The 27780-nt window shown below is 28.7% G+C and overlaps 1 protein-coding gene across 1 annotated transcript in view; it reads right to left on the bottom strand.

The window, feature by feature from the left end:
• The window catches only part of bdl (borderless), a 66061-nt gene extending 40597 nt beyond the window's left edge, over positions 1-25464 (bottom strand). The window contains exon 1 of the mRNA XM_065500982.1: positions 24704-25464. Within this exon, the coding sequence (XP_065357054.1) occupies positions 24704-24943 (240 nt within the window). The 5' untranslated portion in view covers positions 24944-25464. The remainder of the gene's footprint in view (positions 1-24703) is intronic.
• Between the last annotated feature and the right edge of the window lie 2316 nt (positions 25465-27780).

Here is a 27780-nt window from a genome sequence, read left to right as displayed (position 1 = left end):
TATTTTAAGATTATGTGGTATTTGCAAAATTTTAAAAACAGGGTAATAAAGTACTCGACCTGACCTGTGATCTACCTTAATTAATTTGATGAATATTTTCAATATATTTTTATTTTTAAGTATATTTAATTTTTAATATTTTTGACAGATCATTTTAAATGAAATTGTATGGCTAAAATCTTCCACTTGTCAATGATAAAATTTACATCTAACTTAAGTGTCTACAGAATCACCTTCAATTGCAGTAATTGTTTTTTTTAATAGTTCTTCATCTAAATACCTAAAATCATTTAATTCTATACAAATAATACCTGCACCGATATCTTTGCAAATCAATACAACTCAGTATCTCAAATTAACTATGTAGGGTATTTAAACTCAAACACACAATGATGAACAATAAAGCTTTTGTTGTAATTTTAATGAAATCATGTGGTGCAACCTTAACATACAACAAATACAATTTCAAAAACTTATAGACAGACAAGCTGACAGTTTGACAGTAACTAAAATGTACCAAAAAAAATAAATAAATGAATGAACGAATGAATAATGGACAACAAAACAAACCAAACATTAGAGACATTCAAACATAGATTGTAGTGTCATTGACAGTAATTTTATAAATAAAGGTACTTATTTGTATGTAACTAGATTAAAACAAACTGAGTACCTACATAGATTTATAAATAAATTATTTTCCAAAGAATTGAATAGATATTTTGTTTTGTTTTTGCTTGTGGCCATTTCAATGCGGAAGTTCATTGGACCAAATCAGTGATTTCTGTGAAAAAAGGGCTTTGACATTTAGTTGTTAAAATAAGCGTTAATTAAAAGTTGGTAGTTGATTAATTTGAATACGCAGTCATATTAAAAATTACGTATTAAATATAAACTTTTGAGTAACTAAATTATTGCAAATTATTATTTAGTTACAGAGACATACCTATAATTTCAATTGAGATTTGAGTTTATGTCAATGTTGCTGTCAATGTATGTAAGACATTAAACTGAAAATCACCTTTTTAGTAAATTCCAGAGATAATTAGATAAAATATTTGAAAACTGCTTCTTAATGTTCAGTAATATTTTTATTATTAAATAATGTTGTAAAAGTTTTTAAATTTTTTTCTACCAGGAAGTTTTGCAAATTGTTCTGTCACTCATTTGTTTTATTTTTTCCTATTTTTTTTAAATTTCTATTACTTTAATTTGTTTAAATGACATTTATTAAATATATTTTTAAATATATTTACCCTTACCACCTACACATAGACCTTCAAACATAGCCACATACTTGTGCATAAACTTGCATATTTTTTTTTTGTATGCTCTGGAATCAATAAAAAACACATTCATCAACATAATCCAACAAATTACAAAACATAACTTGATTTATCCGGTAATTTCTATTTTGCAAAAATCGCGATCACACTCACAAACGTTTGCAAAAATTTAATTCCATATATGATTTGGCTAAATGTCAAAGTATTTTTCTTCAATGGAAACAAATTATTTGTACGTTTAGTTGCAAAAAAAACCTAAAAGAAAAACGTAAAGTAGTGACAGTTATAGAGACACATCACATTGTATGCGCCTGAGAGAGAGAGAAAAAAAAAGAAATACTACAATAAATAGATAAATGAGACCCTCCATGACCACATAATTATATTGGTATTTGACCGTGAAAATTTTGTTTTTGTTTATTTTATTCTATCAGATGATGATGTTGATGATAATGGTACGTACTGCATACGTACAAAACTTTTCATTCATACACATGTTGAAATGTACGAGTACTTTGATTTTTATATGCTTTTTTTTTGTGAGTAGATAATTTTATTTTCAAATTATTTTAATTTGAAAGAAAAAACAAACAGATTTGCATATCAACATGTGGGTGAGAAAACATAAGAAATTTTAAGAAAATTTCAAGACATATCCAATTATGTGCAAAAGTAAGGTCTTTTCTCATCCTTCATATGCAATAAATATTTATGTATTACATAAAATAAAATTCCTGGCAGACTATGTAAGGAACTTTTTTTGTAGCACAACTTAATTTCTTCTTTAGATAAACATAATTTCTTTCCAAATTTTAGTATGATACTATATTGTTAATGTATTTAAATTGGCTCAATGAAAATATTTCTTTTTTATTGCAAGACATTACTTTTAAAGCTTACAGAGTATTTAAAATATATTTTTGTAATAGTTTTTTAGGGTCTCATTTTGTAAAAAGAAACGACAAACGTTTGAAATACTAGTAAATATTAATTTTCGAAACATGACCAAGTTTCTTTATACAAATTTATTAAATATATCGATCGCATATGATTAATTAAAAGTTTTTGCAAGCACAAATTTTCTATGAAAATATTTTCAATTTCCCATTCTGGTGATATAAATAATTCTTTCGATATTTAAAATTTTAAATAAAAATTTTAAAAAAATCAGGAAAATATGGAAACTATTATGTGACAAAGATTTATTTATTGTAAATTAAGTTTTTAAAAACCCTTGGTCCCTTCAACATTATCTTTCACTTTGTCTTCGGATTATGACGGATGTAGGGTATAAGTCCAAAACACGGAAGGCAAATATCGCCCGGCCAGCTAAAAAAGTTTGAAGACCAAGATTTGGTGGCATTACACCATGAAGATTGTTGTCAAACTCATCAAGAGTGGCGTAAGAGATCGTACGTGAAGATCGACCAACCAGCCGAATCTGCACTAAAGCCAAATATTCATGGCGCTAAGGAAATTCTCTGTATTTAGTGGGACTAAAGGAGTTCTATTTATTATGAGCTGCTGAAATCTGACCAGACTATCACATGAAACCTGCAGCGAATGCAACTGATTCGTTTGAAGCGAGCATTGGACGAAAAACCCCCTGAAGATGTGACCAGATATGAAACCGTAATATTCCTTTTTTAAATAGTATTTAGAATGAAGTGGTTCCTTCAACAGTAGGTTTCACTTTGTCTTCGGATTATAATGAATGTAGAATATAAGTCCAAAACACGGAAGGCAAATATCGCCCGGCCAAAATTATGCTTGAACGATACAAAAGGAAATAATTTTTGCACAGATGAAGAAAAAATCCATTACAATATTTCGAAGCGTAACAAATCGTATGTGAAGCCCTGTCAACCTGGCGAAACGATACCAAAGCCATGGAGCTAAAATAATTCTCTGTATTTATTGGGAGCAAATGATTCCTATTTATTATGAGCTGATGAAATCTGACCTGACCAGACCATCTCATGAAACCTAATAGGAATAGGTATCAAACAATAAAAAATTAAAATACCACTTGATTTTATTTTAATGAAAAATTGTTCAATAGCAATTCAAGGGGCTTTACAAATTGTAATGATTTGACCAGCGTACTATAGGTTAAATGACTACTTTTTCTGTGCTAAATTAATAATGACTACAAAATCATGGTATTCAAACCAAAACCTTAAAGTATTTCGACAGTAAGAATAATTCTATTAAAAAATGGAATTTAAACCACTAACCACCAAAAATTAACCCATTTACAATCATTAATGCAAACTTAATACATTAATTTATTTTAATTATACTAAAACTTTTAGTAATTGCTTAAATCTAATTCATTTTGTAAATTTAAATCAAAAAGGTCCTTTTCGCTTTCATTAATTTCATTATCTTGGTGGCTAAAGTGAAATTCTTCCATGGGTTCACTGCAACATAACAGTTGAATTACTTGTGGTAGAAGTGTGGAACGTTTCCGGTTTTGTAAGCGCCTATCTAAAACTGATGTGGAAATTAATGGATCGAGGTACAGCTTAATTTTAATATTAATTCGGAGCTTAAAAAATATGTCTTCTCCGCTTCCATTACAGCGTCTTTTTGCATCTCAAAACTTTGGCAAGTGTCTCATTCACTTTTAAAATTTCAATAATTTATATTCGTGAGGGATTTTTGGAAGTGGGTTATATGGGAGCTATGACCAATTATGGACCGATCGCCATGAAATTAGGTTTTGTGATTATTTTCTTTATGAGAGTTAAATTTTCTGTTGAATTTTATGTGTATACCAAAATTTTTAAGAGATTTATGCACGTTAAAGTTATTTTCGGAAGATGGTATTATATGGGAGCTATGACTAATTAAGGACCGATCAACATAAAATTAGCTGACATGAATTCCGTATATATAGAATTTCTTTGGAGCAAAATTTGTGTAGATACATATATAAATTAAATATTTATGACCGATAGAGTCCAATTACGGGAGGAAATTTGTATGGCGGCTAGGTTGTATAATGGACCGATTTCACCCAATTTAAATAGGCTTCGTCCTTGGGCCGAAAAAATTATGTGTACAATATTAAGGTGGGTGTTAGACTAATATTCTTGGACATTACAAACATCTGCACAAACGCATTATACCCTCCCCACTATGGTGGTGTAGGGTATAACAAATTTATTGTTTTCGTTATATGCTTTCCACTTCATCTGAAAATATGTTTACTTCAATTTTGTCCACTACATGATTGAAAACGGCATACAATTTTTCTTATTTTGAATTTTCGTTTAGCCAAATTTCAAACAATAACCTAAATAAGATAGTATTATTCGAAAACGGCTAAAAATGGCTATTATATGTAAAGGAAAATTGGTTTAAAACATTTCTATATATTCATTTAATCTGCCGGACTTTGCCGAAATTTTAAAAGCTTCCACGAAGTTACATTATGAAAACAATCGCAGCACTTTTAAGGTTATATTAAAAAAGTGGATTTATTTCAAGCAAGTTAAAAAATTTGTTCACATTTTTTAACAAAAAGCATTACTTACTTAGTTTATTGTTATCCATTTTTACTTTCTTGTTTATAACTCGCGAAATTATTTAAACATGCAATTGAAAATTTGAAAGCAATACAGTCTTTTCAACAAAATTTATTAAGTAATTGCGATGCAATGTCTTTGACTGCGTGTTGTCAAATGGAATTTAATATTTACCAAAAACAGAAAGCTGACTTAGTTAACTTGGAGTATTGGTTACAAAATGGCATTAAAAAAGTGAAATATTTGCATTTGAAAAATTGGACTTTAGCACAGTATTGGTAGCCGTTTAACCTATAGTGCAGCGGCAATCTTTAGGTATCAATTTACATAAAATGAGTTTTATTTTATGACGGGAAACATAAAAGTCCTCTAATTAGTTTTTTTTTTCTGAGGGGGAAAAAAAAGTCCTCAAATGAGTTTATTTTATGACGGCTATTTAAAACTATTTTTTAAGAGTTTTATTCGAACTTTTATTTTACGTTGAATTATAATTGTTTTAGATGGATTTTTATTTTTAAAGTCACAAAATAAGTGTTATAAAATAACTTTTTTGATATCACATACGGTCCCCGGTTAAAGAGTATTTAGAATGAAGTGGCTGGGAAGTTTTGCTTCAGCTGATTTATAGTTCAGAGCTTGCCACGTGCTGCTACTATTTGTTAACGATCGATGCAGAACATTACTTTTGTGATATGCAGTTCTTTTGGCTCGGAATCCATATGTTTCCAGAAAGATGGGAAAAGCTCATAGCTAATAATGGCCAATACTTTGAATACATTTTTATTGTACAAATGTTTCAAAATAAAAGATACAAATTTGAAAAAAACCCGCATTTTTAAGTCATACACCCAATAAATACCAAATTTTCAAAACAGAACCAAGTTTCTTCATACATTCATTAAAAATATCGATTGTATATGATTTTATAAACATTTTTTTAAATACAAATTTAATATGAAACTATTTTCGTTTTCCCATTCTGATGATATCAGTAATGCTTTTGATTTTCAAAATTGTAAACTAAAAGTTTAAGAATAGAAAATTTGGTTCCGATTTTTTAAAACGATCGAAAAATCTACATTAAAGTGACGCTGAAATGAGGCAAATATATCTGTTATGAGAAGGATATTATTTGATGTAAATTAGGTTTCTAAAAACATTTGGTCCATTCAGCATTAGTCCTATATACTATTTAGATTTAAAATATATTTAGTCCCTTACATGTTTAATATAACAACATGTGGCTCACAGTGCTTTGTTCAATAAACAAAAATCTAAAATTTTTCTTGAAAACAGGCATGTTTGGATATGGCTGAGGGAGGCTGTTCCCATAAATGTTGCAATTCTTATTTTAACGTTTTTATTAGAAAAATAATATGATGAACTATTTGGGAAAAAATAAACTCTATTTTACATATTCCAAATTTACTTAAAAAAGCGACATAATTTAAATTCGAATCGTGACATATTATTATTCATGGCTTAATTGCAGCTACCTGTAATCATTTCCCTTAACTTTAAATTATTCTGGACCAAAAAAAATTATTAATTTTCGATATATGTATGTAATTTGATTCAAAACTCAAAATTAAAACTTTTAATGTACTAGAAAAATAAATCTTTAAATACGAGTTTAAATAAAACTGAATGAATTAAAAGACACATTTTACTTGCTACATCAAAAATTCAGCTTAAAAATAAAACTAACTAAGAATTTGCAGTAAAAGACTGCATTTTCCCACAACTATTAAAAAGAAGCGGTAGTAGAGGAAACCGCACACATCAAATTGTAATGATTGCAATATTCACACACACACCCCAAAATACTACCTACTGTATAATACATTAACGAGTGACTGAAATAACGAGGGAATTAATGAATAAATGATTGAATTAAAATCTATGATGAATCAATGATGAAATGAAGTAAAACTTATTTACAACAAATTAAAGACGATGATGTTGCAAGGTGAATGAGACACAATTGTGTGAGCAATAAAGTGTCAACAATTTGGTTAAAACAATGTGAAAAGTTTTAATTAAATTAAAAACAGAACATTAAATAAATTTGTTCATAAACATTTGTAACATAATATAAGTACATACGCTATTTATACACTTGATAGAGGGTAATGAATTAACATACAGTATCGGTCAAAATGAGTTATATTTTTTTTCAATTCCAAAGAAATTAAAGATTTTAGAAACAAGAAATGTACTCTAAGCAGGCTTGGGGGATGTTAATTACGTTTTCCATTAAATTACTTCAGGTGTAATTGCAATTGAAAATTTTAAATTACAATTACATGTAATTGTAATTGAAGTGTTACTGATTACAATTATTGTAATTTTAATTACCATTTTTCAATTACAATTACATGTAATTGTAATTTGTAATATTCAATTACAATTAATAGTAATTGTAATTGAAAAATGGCAATTACAATTACCAGTAATTGTAATTGATATAAAAAGGCTATGAAATTTAATAAAAAGTAATGTAATTACTTTAAAATCAATTACATTTAAAAATTTTAATATGACTTTTTTACTTTAACAATAAATGTTTTGATACCATTCACAGTAAAAACTGAATTCATTACCATCCTAAAATAAAACTTTGCTTGTTTTTTGATGTTTTTCAATATATTTTTGGTATAGTGGTAGATCATTACAATACATTTTTTTAGTGTTTGACTTAATAAGCTGGCACCAAAAATCCAACTTAATCTGTGTAGTACTTTTTGAGTTTTGTACCTTAAAGGGGATCAAACGGACGAAAACCGATTTTGGGTACTTTTTTGTATCCTAGAAATTAAACTTAAATGGAATTATACTTAGTCCTAGTAAAAAAATTAAAATTGATTTTGAACTTTTAAAATTGGTAAACAAATGTTTGTTATAAAATTCTGAATTTTTAGCATAGTAGCACACGCCGGGTATCCGCTAGTATTATAATAAATTTGTACTGAATGATACCTTTTTTCGTTAATTCAAATAGGCTATAGAAAATTTGTTCAATTCATTGGAAAATGATTAAAAACGAAACAAAAATAAATGTAACGATGAAAATATACTTTCGTTAAACTAGGATTAGATTTGAATTAACAAAATTGAAACCATTAAAGGTTGAATGAATTTTTTATGAAAACATTCAACAATGAGTGGCAGAATTATATTCAAATGAAAGCCCTTAAATAAAGTTAAGGTTCAAACACTACTCTTTTGAAATTCTAAATTTCAAAGAAATCTGACCGGAAAGAACATCCCGAGGAACGACTTTTTGGGAATCTGAGTAGAGTGCTACTCAAGCGATGAAATGAGTCTTAAAAATTAAATAGTTTTGTGCTTATTATGTAAATAAAAACTTCGCGTCGTAGAAGGACTTTTAGTTTGTTTGTTAGGAGTAAATTAAAACTGACCAACAAATTTAAAAAAATTTTCTCATAGTGAGTTAAAAATTACGCCATGGCGCACCACTTCATTTGTTAAAATTTAACATTCGCTTTACCAATACACACCCGGGTGACCACTTCGTTTTTATTGGTTTAATATTTTTTTTTAATTTTATTTCGGTTTAAATGAAATTTATACTCACTGAACAAATTTTAGAGTTCTACAGCATTTAATAGAAACATTTTAAACTATTTAAAAGGTTTTTTCGATTTTTTAAAATTTCGTTCGGCGCATATATTTATAGAAGTGCAGTACCACCCGGGTGGGTACTGGTAAACCATGTACATAAAAAAACCTTTGGTAAAGCGAAGGTTAATAACGCTTTCTAAAGTTATTCTATCCTAAATATTGTTCTCTTTATTGAAAAATTACCGAGATATCTGACTTTAGAAGGCTATACAAAATTAATTATATGGATTTGGAGTTATTCGTCAGTAAATTAGTAGAAAATATACTTTAAATTTCAAAGAAATTGGAGTTTGTGATAATCTAGACTGAGTCAAATTAAAATGGAATTACCCAATAATGAATTCCCTTTAGCGAAGACCTTTTATGGAGTTATCTTAATATATAAAAATCTCGTGTCACAATGTTAGTGTTTGAACTCCTCCGAAACGGCTCAACCGATTTTTATGAAATTTTGTATGTATGTTTGGTAGGTATGAGAATAGGTCGTAAAGTATATTTCATACCGCTAGGTCATTAGAGTGACCCTATCCAGAATTTATTTTTACCATTTTTTGGCCAAAAGCTTTTTTTCGCATTTTATTTATTTGGCATTAAAAAATACCTATAACCCCAAATTTTCATCAACCGACCCTCACCCACCCGTTTTTTAGCCGAGATTTTAGTATTTTGTATGAGCAATATCCAAATATCAATATTTAACTATTTTTATGAAATTTTGTATATATTTTTGGTAGGTACGAAAATATTATATATCATACCGCTAGGACATTAGGATGTCCCTATCCGCCCATTTTTTTAAATATTTTTCGCCAAAAAATTTTGTTTGTACTTCTCTTTATTTGGCATCAAAAATACCTATAATGCCAACTTCACTTAGAATACGTTCGCTATTTTTTATTTAACAACCAAAATATTCACTAGAAATAATTTGTATGGCAGAACAACGTTTGCCGGATCAGCTAGTTATTTTATAAAATTTCCATAATAAGCCTAAAATTGAGAAATTATTAATTTATATTTCGAAAAAAATAGCAAAACGTTTTTTTATAAACTATAGTTGTATCAAAATTTTCAATCTTTGTTGGGAAACTGAAGACCTAATTAATATCTAGTACGGATAGTTAGAGAATTATTACTATAAAATAATGCTATTCGGCATTCAAATTTGCACTGTAAAAGTAAGTAATTGATAACTTTTGTAATTTTATATATTTTTTAATAATAAATACTTTAAAAGTAATCATTATATATTTGTAGTTTTATTACTATTACATTTTCTTAATTTTGTAATTGTAATTGATATTGTCATTGATATTTTTGAATTACAATTACATGTAATTGTAATGTAAGTTTTGAAATTACTTGTAATTGTAATTGAAAAATTTAAATTTTAATTAAAATTATTTGTAATTGTAATGTCCTATTGTTCAATTACACATTACAAGTAATGGTAATTGCAAAAATCCAATTACAATTACAAGGTAATTGTTTGTCATTCCGTTTGTAATTTCTACATTTTTAATTTGCGACCCCACAAAGTATATATATTCAGGATCGTTATAGATAGCCATGTCCGTCTGTATATTGAAATCAACTTTCCGTAGCCCCCAAATAACTTACATACATTATTCATACACCAATATATCGGGAATTCTTCCGACTCGGATGCTATTTAAAATCGACAAAATCAGCCCAGAAATGGCTGAGATAAAACGAAAAAGCCGACAACTTCGATTTTTGGCCGATTTATGATCTATATCTATCTGGATTATCTATCTGGATTACTAAGTAATTAATATAGACAAAATGGATATCTAATTATAGATATTTCAAAGTCCATTGCAACGATGTATATAAGGCCATATATAGTAAGTTGGACCTACAATGGGTCAAAATCGTGAAAAATATTTTTTTCACCCGAAATTTTTTTTTCATCAAAAACAATTTTTTGTCACAAATTATTTTTTGAAAACTGAAAATCAGTCAATTTTGATGCGCTGAATCAAAAATCTGATTGAAATAAGGGTAGCATATTTGAAATCGTTGGACAATTTCCTGTAAAATAGGTTTATTAGGGGCACATGCAATTTTTGATTTTAGCAAACTCACTTGTTCAACGGGCGCCACTGTGCAACTTTGTCCAGGCCATCACCGTCAACGGTGAGAGCTATAGGTCGATGATTACCTGAATTGGATGATATGGACACCAACTATATGTGGTTTTAATAGTTCCAGGCGCTACGTGCTATATCATGCTTCATTGGACATTCTGCACAAGCGGTTTGGGGGCATGGTCATCAATTTTTGTCCAATATGTTCTAGCCGACACTGTACCTAAAAGTCGATAAGTACTTACATACGAGGGGAAACTGAAAACGTAATTGAACATTTAAGAGGTAACTCACATAGTTTTCTGAAACGTTAGCTTTCGACCATTTCGACATAGATCAGTCAGCTATTAATTTATTTTAAATTTGTAGTTTAAATAAATATAAAATTATAATCCTTAAGACACCAAGATTTGAATAATAAACAAAACTGCAATCCTTTTTTTTCTTTAGATTTGAAAGGACTTTCTTGTCTGTTCTCATACATTACGACAAAACAAATAGGAATGAAATGATTTTTGTTAAACAAAAATTGCAAAGCAAATTAATTGACTACTGTAGTGATATGACAGTGACACACGCACCATACACGCGCGTTCGTGCCACTTGCCTGATCGCTATTTTTCTCATTCAGCCAGAACACAGGAGACACTGTTTATTGACTGACTGGATTTTTTTTGTATGTATGTGTGTAACTTACACAAACAATTGTTAGTTTTCATATGTGTGTGTGTGTGCGTGATTGTATGTATGTATTTGTATGTATAATTGTATTGTACTTATTTGTATTGTAATTTATTCAGTTGTTGTTGTTGAATTGAAATCAATTACAAACGGGTTCAATCGAATTGAATTGAATGGCATTTTTGTTGACAACTGTTTATTTTATTGTGAATATAATGCAGTTTTATTTAAAAAAATCAACTTTAATTAAATTTTATTCAAAATTTATTTAATGTATGTATGAAAAATAACAATAAATAAAGAAAAAATAAAACGAAAGTGTTATAAATAATAGAAAACATTTTAATTTTGATGAATGTAAATTAGAGAAATAGAATTTGAAGTCATGAATCATCTAAGCTAGAGAAATTGATTAAAAGGTGGCCAGATTTTAATGATTTTATTTAAGGCTGTAATGTAAGTAAGTCTGAGGAAATATTATGGAAATTACATTTTCAACTATTTTAAGGATTTTTTCCTCCAGATTAAAAATACAAATTTTAACGATTGTACTTTTTATAGATTAGTATGTGGGGACCAATTTGAAAGTGGCGAATTATTAGGAAATTTACTGTATTCACATAATTATTAAAATTTTTTTTTAAATTCGTAACATAAACAGATTGTTTATTTGTGTTATTTTAAACATCTAGGTCGTTGTTAACCATTTTATTGCATAGCAATTCATGATGCTCGCGAAACAATTCAATTACTGCAGAAGACGAAAAAGAGAGTACGCCTCTTATTTTGGTGATCAGAATTGATCCTGTAGAAGGAGGGAGGAAATTCAATGACGTATCAACGAAATTCAGAAATATTTATGCAAAATGGTGATAGAATTTTTTTTGTCCAAAAACGATTTTGATAAGTAACTGATATTACCACACTTTACTTAAATATAACTTAAAATTTTTAAAGAAAAATATAATACAAATTTTAAAAATTTTTGAAGACCAAATTCAATTTTTCATTTATTTTTAATAATAAAGCAAATACAGTTAGATGGCTTCCATAACTTATAATAAACGTCTATATAAATTGTTATTATTTGCAATTTGTTGAAATTTTTATAATACGGATATAATGAACTACGATTACAAGGAAATAAATTTATATACTTGTTATGATAGATTAATATTACTCATACGCCAACTGGTTCATGTGAACAAACGACTGTAACTAAAAACATGTAAGAAAGTATGGTCGGTCAAGCCCGACCATATAATACTCTACACTAAGTAAATGAGTAACAACATATGTGATTTTCGAAATGGGCTTATATCATATAGACATAATCGTATGATTTATGTCTATATGAAAATTAATTTATGTTGAATTTTATGTGTATACCAATATTTTTAAAAGATTTATGCACGTTAAAGTGATTTTCGGAAGCGGGTCTTATATGGGAGCTATGACTAATTACACTGTATATGAAATTTACACTTTTTTTCTGTCAACAGGTGCACCCAGCAGCTTAAACTAATTCGGGTAAGCTGAATTCAGTGGTGCTAACCATTTTTTAGGTTTGCTTGTATTTTCGAGAAATACAGTTATTTTGAAAATGGAGGAGGTTGCATAACATATATTCGCGTTACTCAAAAACGGTTTAGTTCCTCTGTTATCTAACAAGAGCCCAATATCTCTCCCCTGGAGAATTTGCCTCTCTGTGTACAAATACCACATTATTGTTCTTTTACCACTCAAGACCTTTCTTACCATAGTGACAGGATGCACAAACGCAGATGTTTGTAACGCCCAAAAATATTAGTCTAACACCCACCTTAAAGATCGACTTAGAATCACTTTCTCCTAGCCCCCATACAAATGTCCTTCCGAAATTGGACTTTATCGGTCATAAATGTTTAATTTATAAATGTATCTCCACAAATTGCGCTCCAAATAAGTTTTATATATACAAAATTGATGTCACCAAATTTTGTTATGATCGGTCCATAATTAGTCATAGCTCCCATATAGACCCGCTTCCGAAAATCACTTTAACGTGCATAAATCGCTTAAAAATATCAATATACTCACAAAATTCAACACAGTAAACTTTCATATAGATATAAATCACAATATAAATTATTGAAATTTTAAAAGAAAAATGTTTTTGCTCTTTCACTTAGTGTAGGGTATTATATGGTCGGGCTTGACCGACCATACTTTTTTACTTGTTTTTATAAAATTTGATTTCAATTTCCGTGCTCTGTCTTTGGCCTCTAAATTTTTGGTAGAGTTCCTGTTAGGAACTTTGTGAGCCTTGTATGTTTTTTTTTAAACCTACATTGGCTTTAACTTTTCGTACCAAATAGTCCGAGTACTGTGTTAACCGGACTGCTTTCCTACAAGAAGTCTTGGGAGATCTTTTAAAAACGTTATCTGTTTGCTTGCTTTAGAAACATCATGTGGAGCATTCCTTCTACCTGTACCAAGTTTTCTATCATCGAACACGTTCTCCCGATACTGATTAACAACTTTGGAATCACTTTGATGGCATTCCTTTGATTATTTGGCCAACCTTTTGTAGGAGCAACTTGGGTTTTGTTAAAAAATATTTAATAATTTTAGTACGCACTTTTTTCTGGTCACTCATTTTAATCAGATTAACAACAAATGAACATAATTGACATTAAAAATAATAACTGAAATGCTTTACAAAGGTAACTTGATAGAAAAAAAAATATTTGGCTTAAAAGTTTTAATGAAAAACGTGTGTTATGAATTTCTCGATCTCAGTCCTTATGTGAAATGTTGTGCAAAAGGTGGTCCCATTTCCTATTATTTTAAACCTAACTGAGATCTGTATCTGGATTAGTTTTTGCGATAGCAGCATTTATGTCAAAATACTTTTGTCAAATTTAAACCATTTTCCCCAATTTCCTCAACAAAATTACCCACACTAATCAACATATTTTTGACTGCTCAAATAGTATTCCGGGGGGATATTAATAACAAACGTTATTATTTGTAGACAATTTTAGCTATCTAGCTCCTTTCTTTTGGGCCCTATCATGTTTTCAACAGTCAGATGAACAGACGGACGGACATAGCTAGATCGTTTTAGAATATTATGTGGACCCAGAGTATATGAGGAGCCACAGAACAAAATGTACTGTTTTGCACATTTCAAACTTAAAAAACTGCATGAACCTGGAAATGGTAACAAGTTTACTTATCAATAGATACATCTAATTGGTATAAGTCACCACATTAAATATTAAGGAAGTTTGATATAAAACCATTTTAATATCGGAAAAAAACCTTTTGTTAAAAAATAAAGAAAATAAAGTACGTTTTGTTAAAAACAAAGTCAAAAAGTATGTTTTTTATGTGTTTTTTAAATGATAATATTTTAAATGAATGTTTTTAATCCTTATCTAATATTCATATGTATAAACAAATTACACATTGAAATTATTTTTTTTTTGTTTTATACTAATGTTGTGCGTTTTGTTAAGCTCAAATTTTTTTAAAACCCATTTACGTAGTAAAAAAATTAAAAAAATGTTGCTAACATGATTGTTTCTAGAAGATTTCAACCCAAATATAAAAATACCAAAGAATGAAAAAATGCGAAAAAGTACCATGTGTTCTGCGGCTCCTCATATATCTAATGGGTTTTCACGGTTATATATCATAAATTGCCCAAAAATGCATGCAACACGTTTTTGGAACCATATCCATTTCCAAAAAATTAATTCTAGCTCAAGTAGGGCAGCTGGAAATTCTTGCATTAGTTAAAGGAATAATCAAAGAACTTATTTTGAAAATATGGCAAATATGGAAATTTATATTTTTTTTTATTTCGCACCAAAGTTGAGAAATATTGACAAAATGGATAGTTAGTAAATATCGATTAACCTGGACAAACACAAAGCAAACAATATATTTTTTTATTAGAAAATCTATCAATAGAATCAAAAGGAATGACGATCTGTTACCTAGTTTTCGAGATATATTGATAAAATGTAAACAAAATTTTTTTTACTAACAAACATAATCTGACCACCCATAATTCGAAAACTCATCCACTATTATTTTTAACCCTCCGCTTTGGATAAATAATTAACTTTTATTTTACAAAACATTTGTTCAATGGGTCATGATGTCACTTGTTTTATTATTTTTTCATACTTATATCAAAGTGTATATGAAGTGACATATCAATTGAACCATTTTTGCACAATTAGTCAGCCATGCTGTCACTCATGCAGTCAGAAACACTTCAACGATCATAATTAAATGAAAAACCAATTGTATTTTTGTTTTTCCGTTGTATTTTTTTTATTAAGTTGTACTGAATTTTCAACAATATCAGCAGAAACAGCATCATCATTCGCATTTTTAGAGATAATTATTTTCTTTTTTTTTTAATGTGAATAAAAAAGAAAAATTGTCAATACTTGTGTGTGTACATGTAAAGAGTATAAAAATAAAATGCAATAATTTTCTATTTAATTAACATGAAATTAATATTTTATTTTGAAGCGCCTTGTCGACAAAAAGGTCTATGTGTTTTTTTTAAACTATTGTGGGGAACCATAAAATACTTTATTTTTTATATAGAAATTATTGAAATGCTCTCAAATGGTGAAATATTTTATTTGCAATATACCTAGGCATCTTTGCGGTAAGATGTTATTCTTTGTGATAACCCAGAAAATGGTCAATAAGCCTCTGAAGTGGTAAAAAAAAAAAATGCATAAAAATTACGGATAGGCCTTTTTGCAGGCGAGACACCATAATTTGAATATTTCTCAGTATATCTACAAGTGTACATATTGAAATACGAATAAACACCAATGATAAATATGCTATTAAATGGCCTTATTTGGAGTTAAAATAATTCATCATTAATAAAAAAATAGTTTTTTGCACAGTTGAAAAAAATGGAAATTTAAATTGATAAATACTTGTATTTTGTGGTGAGTTGTGGACATTTTTTTTTTGATAATTTTGCATATGACAGAAATAATTAAATTGTATTAATCAAGTTTTAAATATTAAATATTTTTGTGTTATTTTGCTGATGATTTGTGTGCAAAACTTTTTAATTTTAATAATATTTTGATTAATAGTGATTGAATCACTATGTATTTATGTTTTAAATGTAGAGTATAGAAATTTTTATAAATCTTACTAATTTTACGAAGTACAACACAAATGTTTATAATTTTACATCAATCTATAGATGAATATAAATGGTCTTCCAATAGGGACTTCCAAACTTTCAAAGTTATTAGCGTCCATATTGTTCAAGATACATATTTCATATTGTCATTTATTCAGTTTGTTTTGCTAAATCACCATAGATGGATATAACACTTGCAAATGAGATAATTGTGGAATGGAAATGAAATGGAAGCTATACCTAATTCATCTTCATTTCTGAATGACGGCTGGTCCCATCGGGATAAAATTGGACTTGGGTATAGCCAAGGATTCGAGTTCAAGTTATAAGAATGGGCCCTACAAATACTCCAGGGGCGGAGATATGAGGGCTCAAAGTAGGGTACCTTCGACATGTAAAATTTTTCAAAGTTTTTTTTTATATTTTTGGAAAGCGCTTGGCCATACCTTGGTCCGCTTTTTTAAAAATATTGGACGTACTTTTGGACCGAACGGACTCGTTAGATAGACAACTAAATTGCCAATAATATAAACATAATTTCAGAGCAATATCAATTATGGAGCAATATCAATACGGGAATTTTATTGAGTTTTGGAAATGAATAAAGATTTTATTACATATTACATATTTATTGAGTTTTTAAAACTAAAATTTGTATCAAAATTTTAATAGAATTGAAAATATTATGAAGAATTTGAACCACATTTATTCCGAACTGTTTTTTTTTGTTTAGATAAGTAGATATCTTCATTAGACTCAAAAATATACCACTTTAAAATTCTATACTTCAAAAATATTGCACTTTTTCATACTACAAAATTTGTAAAAATTTTCTTAATATTTTATTCAACAACAAGTAAGTGGCTCTGACTTAGTCACTTTAAAACAGGGAAAGCCAAAACATGGGCGCCGCGTTTTTCGTTTACTCTTTTCTTACGTACGTGTGCACTAGAGTGACAATCAGTTGTATGGAAAAAAAATTTTGTTAAAATTTTGAAGAGTGCCGGAAAATTTGGTCCAAATCGTTGGTCCACAACGATTTCTGGACGCGCATCGAGGTCAAAGTTCAGATATATGCTAAATTTATTTATGGAATAAATAAGTAAATCTCGTTATCTTTCTGCATTGTTTTCTAGAAACATGTAGATTTATTTATATTAATGAATATTACATTAATTTTTTTGTTTGGAAATTGACCCTGTATCTATCTATTTTTTCAGTTTTTTTTTTAAAATTTAGCTACTAAAAAAATACTTTTGCAATTGAATGCAAAAGAATCGAAATGTGTACGTAATTATCGTTGTAACGAGATATAAATGACAAAATTTGGTTAAAAAATGGTAAAGTTATTACAAATTCGCCAGACCATTAACGTGTCTCAAGCCACTTGAACAAGAAATTTAGGAAAAAAATTAAAATATTTCGAGAAAAATTAAAATAAAAGCTAATTTTTATTTAAAATATATCCGTATTTACTTGTGTATGAGTCTTTGTCTACGTAGGATACCGTTGGTTGTTTCGAATCTCCATTTTCAAATTTTTAAAAATTTTGTTAAACTAATTTCAGAATTTTTCGATCATCACATTGGGATTTATTGAGATCATAATAGGGAATAAAAATATGAAAAAATTATGTCAATACCTGGTACAGTTTTTCCGTACCTGCGATTTAAATTTTGCGATTTTCAAGAAAAACTATTTTTTTGTCCATATTTTGGCGAATGAGGCCAATTTTTTTACTGTTATACATTTTAATTAAAATCTATTCATAATATTATATCCCTGGTAATTTTAAATATGGTCTGAAAGTTTTACTAAAATCGGAAAACGTTAGCCTTTAAATCGTGAAGGTCAAAGATCAAATTTTTCAATATTTGGAATTTCTAATGAAAAGATAGCAAAATGTTATATATTTTGGGCCGATTTTAATGAAACTTGAGGCACAGCATTGCCAGTGAAAAAATGTCCCACCCTTTTGAAGATGTATGATGAACAATATGAGATTTTACATTTTTAATTGGGGAAAAAGACGAAAGTTTACTGGCAACACCGATTCGTGGTGAGAGCGGAGAGAGTGTATAACTAGTACAGTCGTAAAATGCAATAGTATAGGTTGCCTTCCCCTGCTTTAAAATATGAAAAAGTACATAATTTTTGAAGGACGGAATTTTAAAGTGGCATATTTTAGAATATAAAAAATTATCATATCTATCCAAAAAAAATTAGTCGGAATAAATGTGGATCATATTCATCATAATATTTGCAATCCTATTCAAATTTTGATACAAATGGCAACATTTTTAAATTTCAATATTCAAATGTCTATAATTCGAAAAATATAAAAATCTTTGAAATCGGAGGGCACGTGTTCGAATATCGAAGATACCTTAAATAGCCCCATAGTGCCGCCCCTGGAGCATTTGTAGGGTCAATTTTAATAACTTAAACTCGAATACTCCTTGGATACGCCACCATTAAATTTTATTCCGATTGGACAAGCCGTTTAGAAATTCCAGATTTATTTAAAAAAAATTTTGATTCTATAAATTTGGGACTATAGAAATCGAATTTGGATATTGGGCTGGCGTCGTCAAGGGACCATATTTCTTTGAAAATTACTTTGGTTATTCAATCACCATCAACGCAGAGCGCTATAGGTTGATGATTACCATTTGTTTGGTATAAATTGGATCGACAACGGAACCAGGCACTACGTGCCACCTTGAACGTTCTGCACGAGCGTAGTCGTAGGTCTAATGCGAAAAGCCAAAAACCCAGCGGCCAGATCGATCGATGCACGATCTTATATTCCATATATAAGTGCAGCAATAGGCCCTTTAAATGAATAAAAAAATTCGATGATATCTCACACACCCTCATAGTGAGGAGGGTATTATGCGTTTGTGCAGATGTTTATAACGCCCAAAAAGTTTAGTCTAACACCCACTTTAAAATATACCGATCTACTCAGAAATACTTTCTGAGTCCATGTAAACCTTGTGCGCAAAGTACAGGTCGCAATTTTGAAGATATTTCGATAAAATTTGCTACATGGAATTATTTCGGCCCAAGGAAAAAGTTGTTGAAATTGGCTGAAAACGGTCCATTATTTCACCTAGCCTCCATACAAATGTCCTCCGGAAATTGGACTTTACCCATGATAAATGTTTAATTTATATAGGTACCTACACAAATGTCGCTCCAAATGAGTTTTATATATACAAAAATCGTGGCACCTAATTTTATGATGATCGGTCCATAATTAGTCATAGCTCACATATAAGGCCCGCTTCCGAAAATCACTTAAACGAGCATAAATCTCTTAAAAATGTTGGTATACACATAAAATTCAACACAAATAACTTTCATATAGACATACAAAACATTACGTAATTTCATAGCGATCGGCCCATAATTAGTCACTGGGAGCTGTGCACTTTTCCGAAAATCATTCACGAAATTAATTTATTGAAATTTTAAAAGAAAAATGATTTTGCTTAGTGTCAGGCTTGACCGACCATACTTTCTTACTTGTTTTATTTAAATTTAAATATAGGAACCGCTTAATGAAATACCCTTTAGATCTTGTAATTGCAAAATATTTTGCAAGGTCAAATATTTCTAACTCAAGTTCGTTAGTAACAAAATTTAATTTAATATAGCTACATAATTTTCTTATTAAATATTAAATTTCCTAAACAAGCTTTGTTGCTAAAGGTGTTTTAGTGTAAAAAATTCCATAATGAAAAATACAAAATTTATCATAATTTTATAGAAATGTTCTAAATATTATGACATTTTATATTGACCACAGATATAAAATTCTAAATATTGTAAAAAAAAACAAAAACAAATACAATACTCACGAACTACTTACTATAACCAGAACTATACTTATATACAAGTATATCTGAAATTTATTTGACACACTTCTGACATGTGTTTTACTATTAAATTACAATAATTCAACTAACTGACTAGCAAGTCGACTAAGTACTTGAACAAACAACACAAATAATACAAAAATATTGTATTTAGTTGACTACATTTAACCAAATAAAAGCTAAACAAAAAATAAATAAATTAAATGGAAACATGACATATTAATCGGCCATAAAACTTCACTAAATATTTTATAAAACAAAAAAAAAAAGTTCCTAGAGTAGGAGGTTTTCAAATGGCTGTTGGTGGATATACTATTGACACTTTATTTGTAGTTTAATTTAATTGCTTGTAATTGTTTATTCTGAGAAGTATGTTCATTTACTTTTGGAAATTCTAAAAAAACCCAGCTAGAATATTTAGATGTAGGGTATTTTCGAAATAATGCTAAACACACTCTAATATTAGAAATGATACTAGATGTTATTGTGGTTTAGTATTTAAAGTATCACTTTATGCTGAACAGCTAAAAAAACAAAAATACATTTACAACAATAAGGCAAAATAATATAATTGCGGTTAGAATTTATTCAAATTCGCAAAAACAGAACATATAAATTATAGTAATGTAAAAATTATTATTAAATGGGCTTACCATAGTTTGGGAAGAAATATTTATTTAGTTTAGAACACAAATAACATTTCAGTTCATAGGTTTTGTAAATATGATGGAAATTTTCGTTGTTTTAGGATATCATTTATATTTAACCCACTACTTCTTTGAAGGAATAGTTCTAACGTTAAACCAAATATTATGTAAAACCTTAAAGAAATGGTACATTATATTAGCTTAAGTTGTAAGCAAATAATGGATTATATCCATGTACATTTGTGAGAGTTCTAAAGGATTATATATACAGGATTTTAAAATATCAATCTCATTTGAGTTTGATGGTGAAATGATGTGATATTACGCTTTACAGATGTGGCCTGCATCATCGCAATCTGTGCACTGCCGAAAATATCGCTTCTGTTATTGAAAGTGTGGCGGATAATCCGAATTTCTCGATTTCACGGTTTTCTCAGTAATGGGGCCTATCTTATGGCTCATTATGGCGTATTTTTCATTTGGACTTGCATCTCCATCCATATATAGTCCAACTCACGCACCAATTAAATTCCGCTGACCTTTAACAATGACATAGATATTCTTATTGAGTACTAGAGCAACAGGCTTTCAATGCTGATATTTCGACCAAAATTTTCTTCATCAATGAGGCTCATTTCTCACCCCGTGGTTATGTCAACAAACAGAATTGTCAAACGGAAAAAATTACTGTTTGGTGCGCATTATGGTCTGGAGGAGTCATTGGGCCATATTTTTTTCGAAAATGACGGTGGAAGAACTGTTACCGTCAATTCAGAGTACTATAACCGTAAAATAACTGAATTTTTTTGGCCTCCAATTAAAGATTATGAATTGGACGATATGTGATTTCAACAAGACGATGCCACGAGCCACACAATATGACCGTTTTTGGCTTTATTGTATGGGAAGTTTCCAGAACGCGTAATTTCACGTTTTGGTAACGATAATTTTACACGAAGACCATGCGATTTGACGCCGTTTGACTTCGCCTATGCGAATAATTCCCAAAAGTTGCACAGTGGGGCAGAATAAATTTTTTTTTGGAAATAAATCCGGCATTTCTAAACGGCTGGTCAGATCGGGATAAAATTTAAAGTGCAATATTTTTGAATGACTGAGTTTTAAAGTGGCATAGTTTGGAATCTAATTGAGATATTGACTTGAATTTTTTTCTGTGTGACCAAAAATTAACTTATCTAAACAAAAACAATGAGCTCGGAATAAATGTGGATCAAATTGTTTCTAATATTTATAATTCTATTAAAATTTTGATACAAATTTTAGTTTTACTCAATAAATATGTAATAAGTAATAAAATCTTTATTTATTAACAAAACTCAATGCAATTTTCAACATTTTTTAAAATTATCATGTAAAATAATTTGTCGAAAGTTGAAAGGGAATCCCGCAATTCCTAATAATTGGAGCGAAAATCCCAAAAATGTTATTTTTTACAATTTTGCCCATGTGAACCCCCATTTCCTTCGTGTCTGAGAATATGCTTTAAGGATAAATAATGAATATTTCAAGGTTTTCAAAGCTGCATTCCGTTTTTTGATCCCAGCATTGAGATTTTAGAATATGTGGCCCAAAATTAAAATGTTTGTAAAAAAAAGGTAAAATTCTTGAGGAAAATAGGACATTTTATACCAAATTATTCTACGTAAAAATATTTTACAGAAACACATAAAACTGTTATAAGTTCATAAAGAACGCTTTTTTTTAATAAAAAAAAAGTTAAGTTACCTTTTCACCCAAAAAACAGCAAAAGTCTAATATTTTTGGAATATTTAAATAGAAAATCTTTGCATCATAATTGATATTGGTTTGAAATCTATTGTATATTATTGGTAATTTAGTTGTCTAACTAACAAAGAAAGTTCGAGTCCATGCTTCCCAAAAGTACGACCTATATTTTTAAAAAAGCTGATTAAGGTATGGCAAAATTTTAAAATTTCAATTTTGAAATGTCAATAACTCGGAAATTATAAGAGATTAATAGCACACGCAAGCGCCCTAGTCGAGTGCTTTCCAAAAATATAAAAATCATTGAAATCGGATGGGGGAAAAAATGGCACATGTTTAAAAAGTTTACATGTCAAGGTACCCTTCTTTGAGCCCTCAAAGCGCAGTCCTTGGAGCATTCGAATATTCGTTGGCAATGCCCACGTCAAATTTTATCCCTATCAGACCAGCCTCTTAGAAATGCCAGATTTATTTTCAAAAAATTTGATTCTGCCCCACTGTGGGCCGTTAGACTTTTTTTGGGCAACGTCAAAGACCGTTAGAGTATTTGAAAACCAACATTCTGATTTACATATATCGAGTTTGATAAAAATTTACATTTTACAGAGGAATTTTTTTCGCGGTTTAAGGGTTAAAATCTTAAAAAAATAATAAGAGTGTTGCTTAGTATTGAAACAGAATCGTTTTAGGATTTAGTTTTATGGTTAAGTTTAACTTGGTCTAATTGATGTGCGAAATTGCTTTAAAAACATTATTTTATTTTATCATACACAGTAAAAACTATATTTCAATTCAAACATTTATCACATATTGAACTGGTTTCAATTATTTCATAATTGAATCAATTATTCATGTTCTCAAAAACAAAATTTTCTTATATTTTCTATTGAATTTAAAGTTTTGAATTTGATTATTTTGACAATTGAATATACAATTTTCGTTATTGGTTGAATTTCAAATACAAAAATTATTGAATTTTCGTAATTGAAAACACATTATTGTTATTTTTTATGTTTCAATTACGATAATTATCTATTCAATAATTTTTGTATTTAAAGTTCAACCAATAACGAAAATTGTATATTCAATTGTCAAAATTATCAAATTCAAAACTCAAAATTCAATAGAAAATATCAGAAAATTTTGTCTTTTAGCACATGAATACTTGATTCAATTATGAAATAATTGAAACCACATCAATATGTGACAAATATTTGAATTGAAACGATTTAAGAAATAGTTTTTTCTGTGTAGTTAACGAAGTCCAACGAATTTCTTTCAACATTTGACCAAAAACTTGAAACTTCAATTAAGACAAAAGTTATCCGGTTTCGCTCTAATTTTCAGTATTTGTTTTTTTAAATGGAAATTATGGCCAAAATAAATTTAGATCATTTCTAGGCCTTGCGAGCTTCGAAAATTGAAGAACTTCAGAAAGAATTCTTAGCGACCAAATAAACAATAAAAAATAATTTCATATGGGTTTTCGAAGTAGTTTCCTTAAACTATAATCAAAAATCACAATAGACAATAAAAATATTAAAATGCAAGATCTCCTAATTTTGAGCTGATCTTTTGAAGCGGAGTATACAATTGGATTCTATGATCCATACTTAGGTTTGATTGTCTAGACGTTTTGTTATATCATTTTAAAAGTTAAAATTTTACTTGCAGTGTTATTGACAACTATCAATCGTAAACCATGTAAATGTCATAAGTTTGTTGCTATAATTGACAACCTTTTCATTTTCTCATATTGCAATTGTAATCATGTATAGGTTTCAAAGTTTTAGTTTGAGACTAGACTTGTCATCGGTGAATTTAAAGTTAAAAAATATTAAAAAAATCCTATATGCCATTAATTTGTTTATATTGTCTACTCCGTTGACATATCTGGTATTTAGTTCAACTAAATTATGTTTAACATTTTTATTTACTTAAATATTAACCACTTTTTAGAACAATTTACACACAATACTCTTAATAATACTTACATCTTTGCTCCAGTGCACCACATAGGGTATGGGAGAATCGTATGGAAAATCAATATAACAATTAAAAACGGCATATGAGCCGACTTTTGCTTCCATATTTGTTGATTTCTGACGATCATGACGTGCACCTGACACACAGGATACACTAATTAAAATTAAAAACAACGACAACCATAACAGCAATGCAAAAAATCTATAGCTGCCATTGTGATGGCAAAATATCATCATTTTACGTTTCATGATGACAACAGTGATGATGTTCCCGCTGTTTGTGTTTTTGTTTTTGCAATGACGATTAAAACAAATACTATTTAGTTGGCTCTGTATTTTATAAAGCGTATTTTTTTCTTTGTTAATTTAATAACAGAAAATATTCTATTAAATATAACTAAACAGATAAATTTGGCTTGAAAATAATTAATTTATTTAAGCATTAATAGGCACAAAAATGTGTTGATGAAAAGCTAAACCACAAACACATTGTTAAGCATTTTGAAGTCAAGGAAAATTTTTAAAACAATTTTTCGTTTTAATTTTATTTTTTTTTATTCTTTCTTATGTTTAATTAAATTTGTACGTTTTTACTGTTTTATATATGATGCAATTAATATGTGGTTTTAAGAGCTCTTTGGATAATTATGTACGAGATGAACTTTATTAATTAAAGAATTTAATTGAAACAATAATTTATATACATTTTTCTGAGGGTTAGACACAAGTACTTGGAATGTGATAACAAGTATTTTTTTTTTTTAAATATTTCGTAAAAACAAAATTAATTAATTGCGTCTCTTTTATTTATTTATTTGGTTGGTTTCAGTTGATTAATTTAACTTGTGTATTTAAAATACATATTAAAATATTTAGTATATGTTTATTATATTTTCACAATTCATTGAGTTTTAGCTATGGTATTTTGATAGGAAATCGCAAAATTTTAAATTAAATAATCTTTATCTTCAGTTCGTTTTAAACAAACGGGTCAAGTGTTCTTTTATTTTTCGTTATTTTTGAACGCGTGCATCTAGTATTCGTACACTGTAAAATCTTTTAGCTATTAGTTTTCATAAAGATTTATTTAAATCAAAGAGCTCTTCTTGTCACATAAATCTACACTCTCATACTATTTAATTTGCACTGTTTGTATTACTGATGAGCTGATGTAGGAGTAGAATTTTCCGCTTTTAATTTAAAAACGTAACGTTCGCAATGATTTCTAAACCGCAACTAAAAATAATGTACTCTACATTATAGCTCAAAGCCAGCCAACCAACCAACCAGCCAGTCAAGCAATCAGCAGCGCCATGATAATGATGATCTCTAGTGATAATTTGTAATTCTAATGTCGTTCAAATCGTATAATGATGTTCTAGTGTATTTTCACAGTCAGCCATATATCGTAATTAGTATGATTTACTATAACTACGTTACAAATTGTAATTATGATTTAGTTGTACATTTTGTCATTGAGAGACTTTATTTGGATTTTTGATGCATAGAGAACAGCTTAAATATTTGTGTTTTTGTTTTCTCAGAAAATTTCCAAAAGAAAATTTAAATCATTAGTCATGCAATAAAAACTAATTTCAGGGCATATACTTATAAGTAAAGTTGTTTCCAGAAATTACAAATTATCTAATTTGCAAAGAAATAATGTCGTAAAGTTATATTAATATCAAACTATTCCTACACTCAAAACAATTTTACATTATCGGATTGTAGTTTATTCAAAAATTATTGAAAATATACATAGATGGATAACAGTCAAAGACCTAACTCAGTTATGAAAAACCTAAGTGAAGAAAATGTATACGAAAACAAGAGAGCTATATTCGGCTGTGCCGAATCTTAGATACCCTTCACCAAATTATACTTAAAAATAATTTTTTTTTAATATTTTTTTTTCGAAATTTTTATATAAAAAAGTTTTTTTTAAATTTTTTTTTTCGAAATTGTTTTTTATTTTTTTTTTTAAAAAAGTTTTTTCCAAATTTTTTTTTTTTAAATTTCTTTTTTAATTTTTATTTTTTTTTTTTGGAAAAATAAATTATGAAAAAAAAAATTTTTGATGAATAAACAATTCGGGTTAAAAATTTTTTTTCCCGATTTTGAGCCATTGTAGGTCCAACTTACTATAGCTTTATATATGTATATCGTTGCAATGGACTTTAAAATATCTATCATTAGATACCCATATTTTCTATATTACTGACTTAGTAATCCAGATATAAATCAAAAATAGGCCAAAAATCTAGGATTTCCCGGTTTTTTCCTTATATCTCAGCCACTTGTGGGCCGAGTTGGAAGAATTCCCGACATATTGATGTATGAATCATGTATGTAAGTTATTTGCGGGCTACGGAAAGCTGATTTCAATATACAGACGAACAGGCGGACATGGCTATGTCGACTTCGCTAACTATAACGATCCAGAATATATAGACTTTGTGGGGTCACAAATGAAAAATGTAGATATTACAAACGGAATGACAAACTTATATATATCCTTGCCACTCGTGGCGAAGGGTATAAAAACATGTATAGTAAAAAAGCAACATTCTTACGTGTGATTTTTTTGTTTAAGTTTTTTATAGTTTCCGATCAATGAGCACTGAAACATGTTCAATATATATTGTGATATTTGGATGGTGATTGATTATAATGGATCGATGGATCATTTGCGTGTGCTACATGTTCTATATTTATGGTATTTACATTATTTGTGTGCAAAGTATAGTGAGTTGATATCACAAAGTTGCTAGGCGTTCAATATTTAGCAAGCGATCGATGATTCGCGATAAGAATTTGAAAATATTACTTACTTAAATGTATTATATCAAAATATTATTAGTTAATAAAATGTTTTACTTACTTATTTGTTTAATTTTTTTACTGCGTACGCTAATATTTTTTTATTTTGAGTTATGGACAGCAATCCATCAATACCGCATGTTACAGTTTCAGTAAATTTCACGTTACTGGATCGCGGTAAATATATATTGAACGTTGCCTATACATATGTCTCTATGTTTTTAGTAAACAATAAAAAATCGTTGCCATCTGAGAAAAAAGGCATA

This window comes from Calliphora vicina, chromosome 2 (assembly GCF_958450345.1).
Source record: "Calliphora vicina chromosome 2, idCalVici1.1, whole genome shotgun sequence".
NCBI classification, from domain to species: Eukaryota; Metazoa; Arthropoda; class Insecta; order Diptera; family Calliphoridae; genus Calliphora; species Calliphora vicina.
This window is presented reverse-complemented; position numbering and strand designations above follow the sequence as displayed.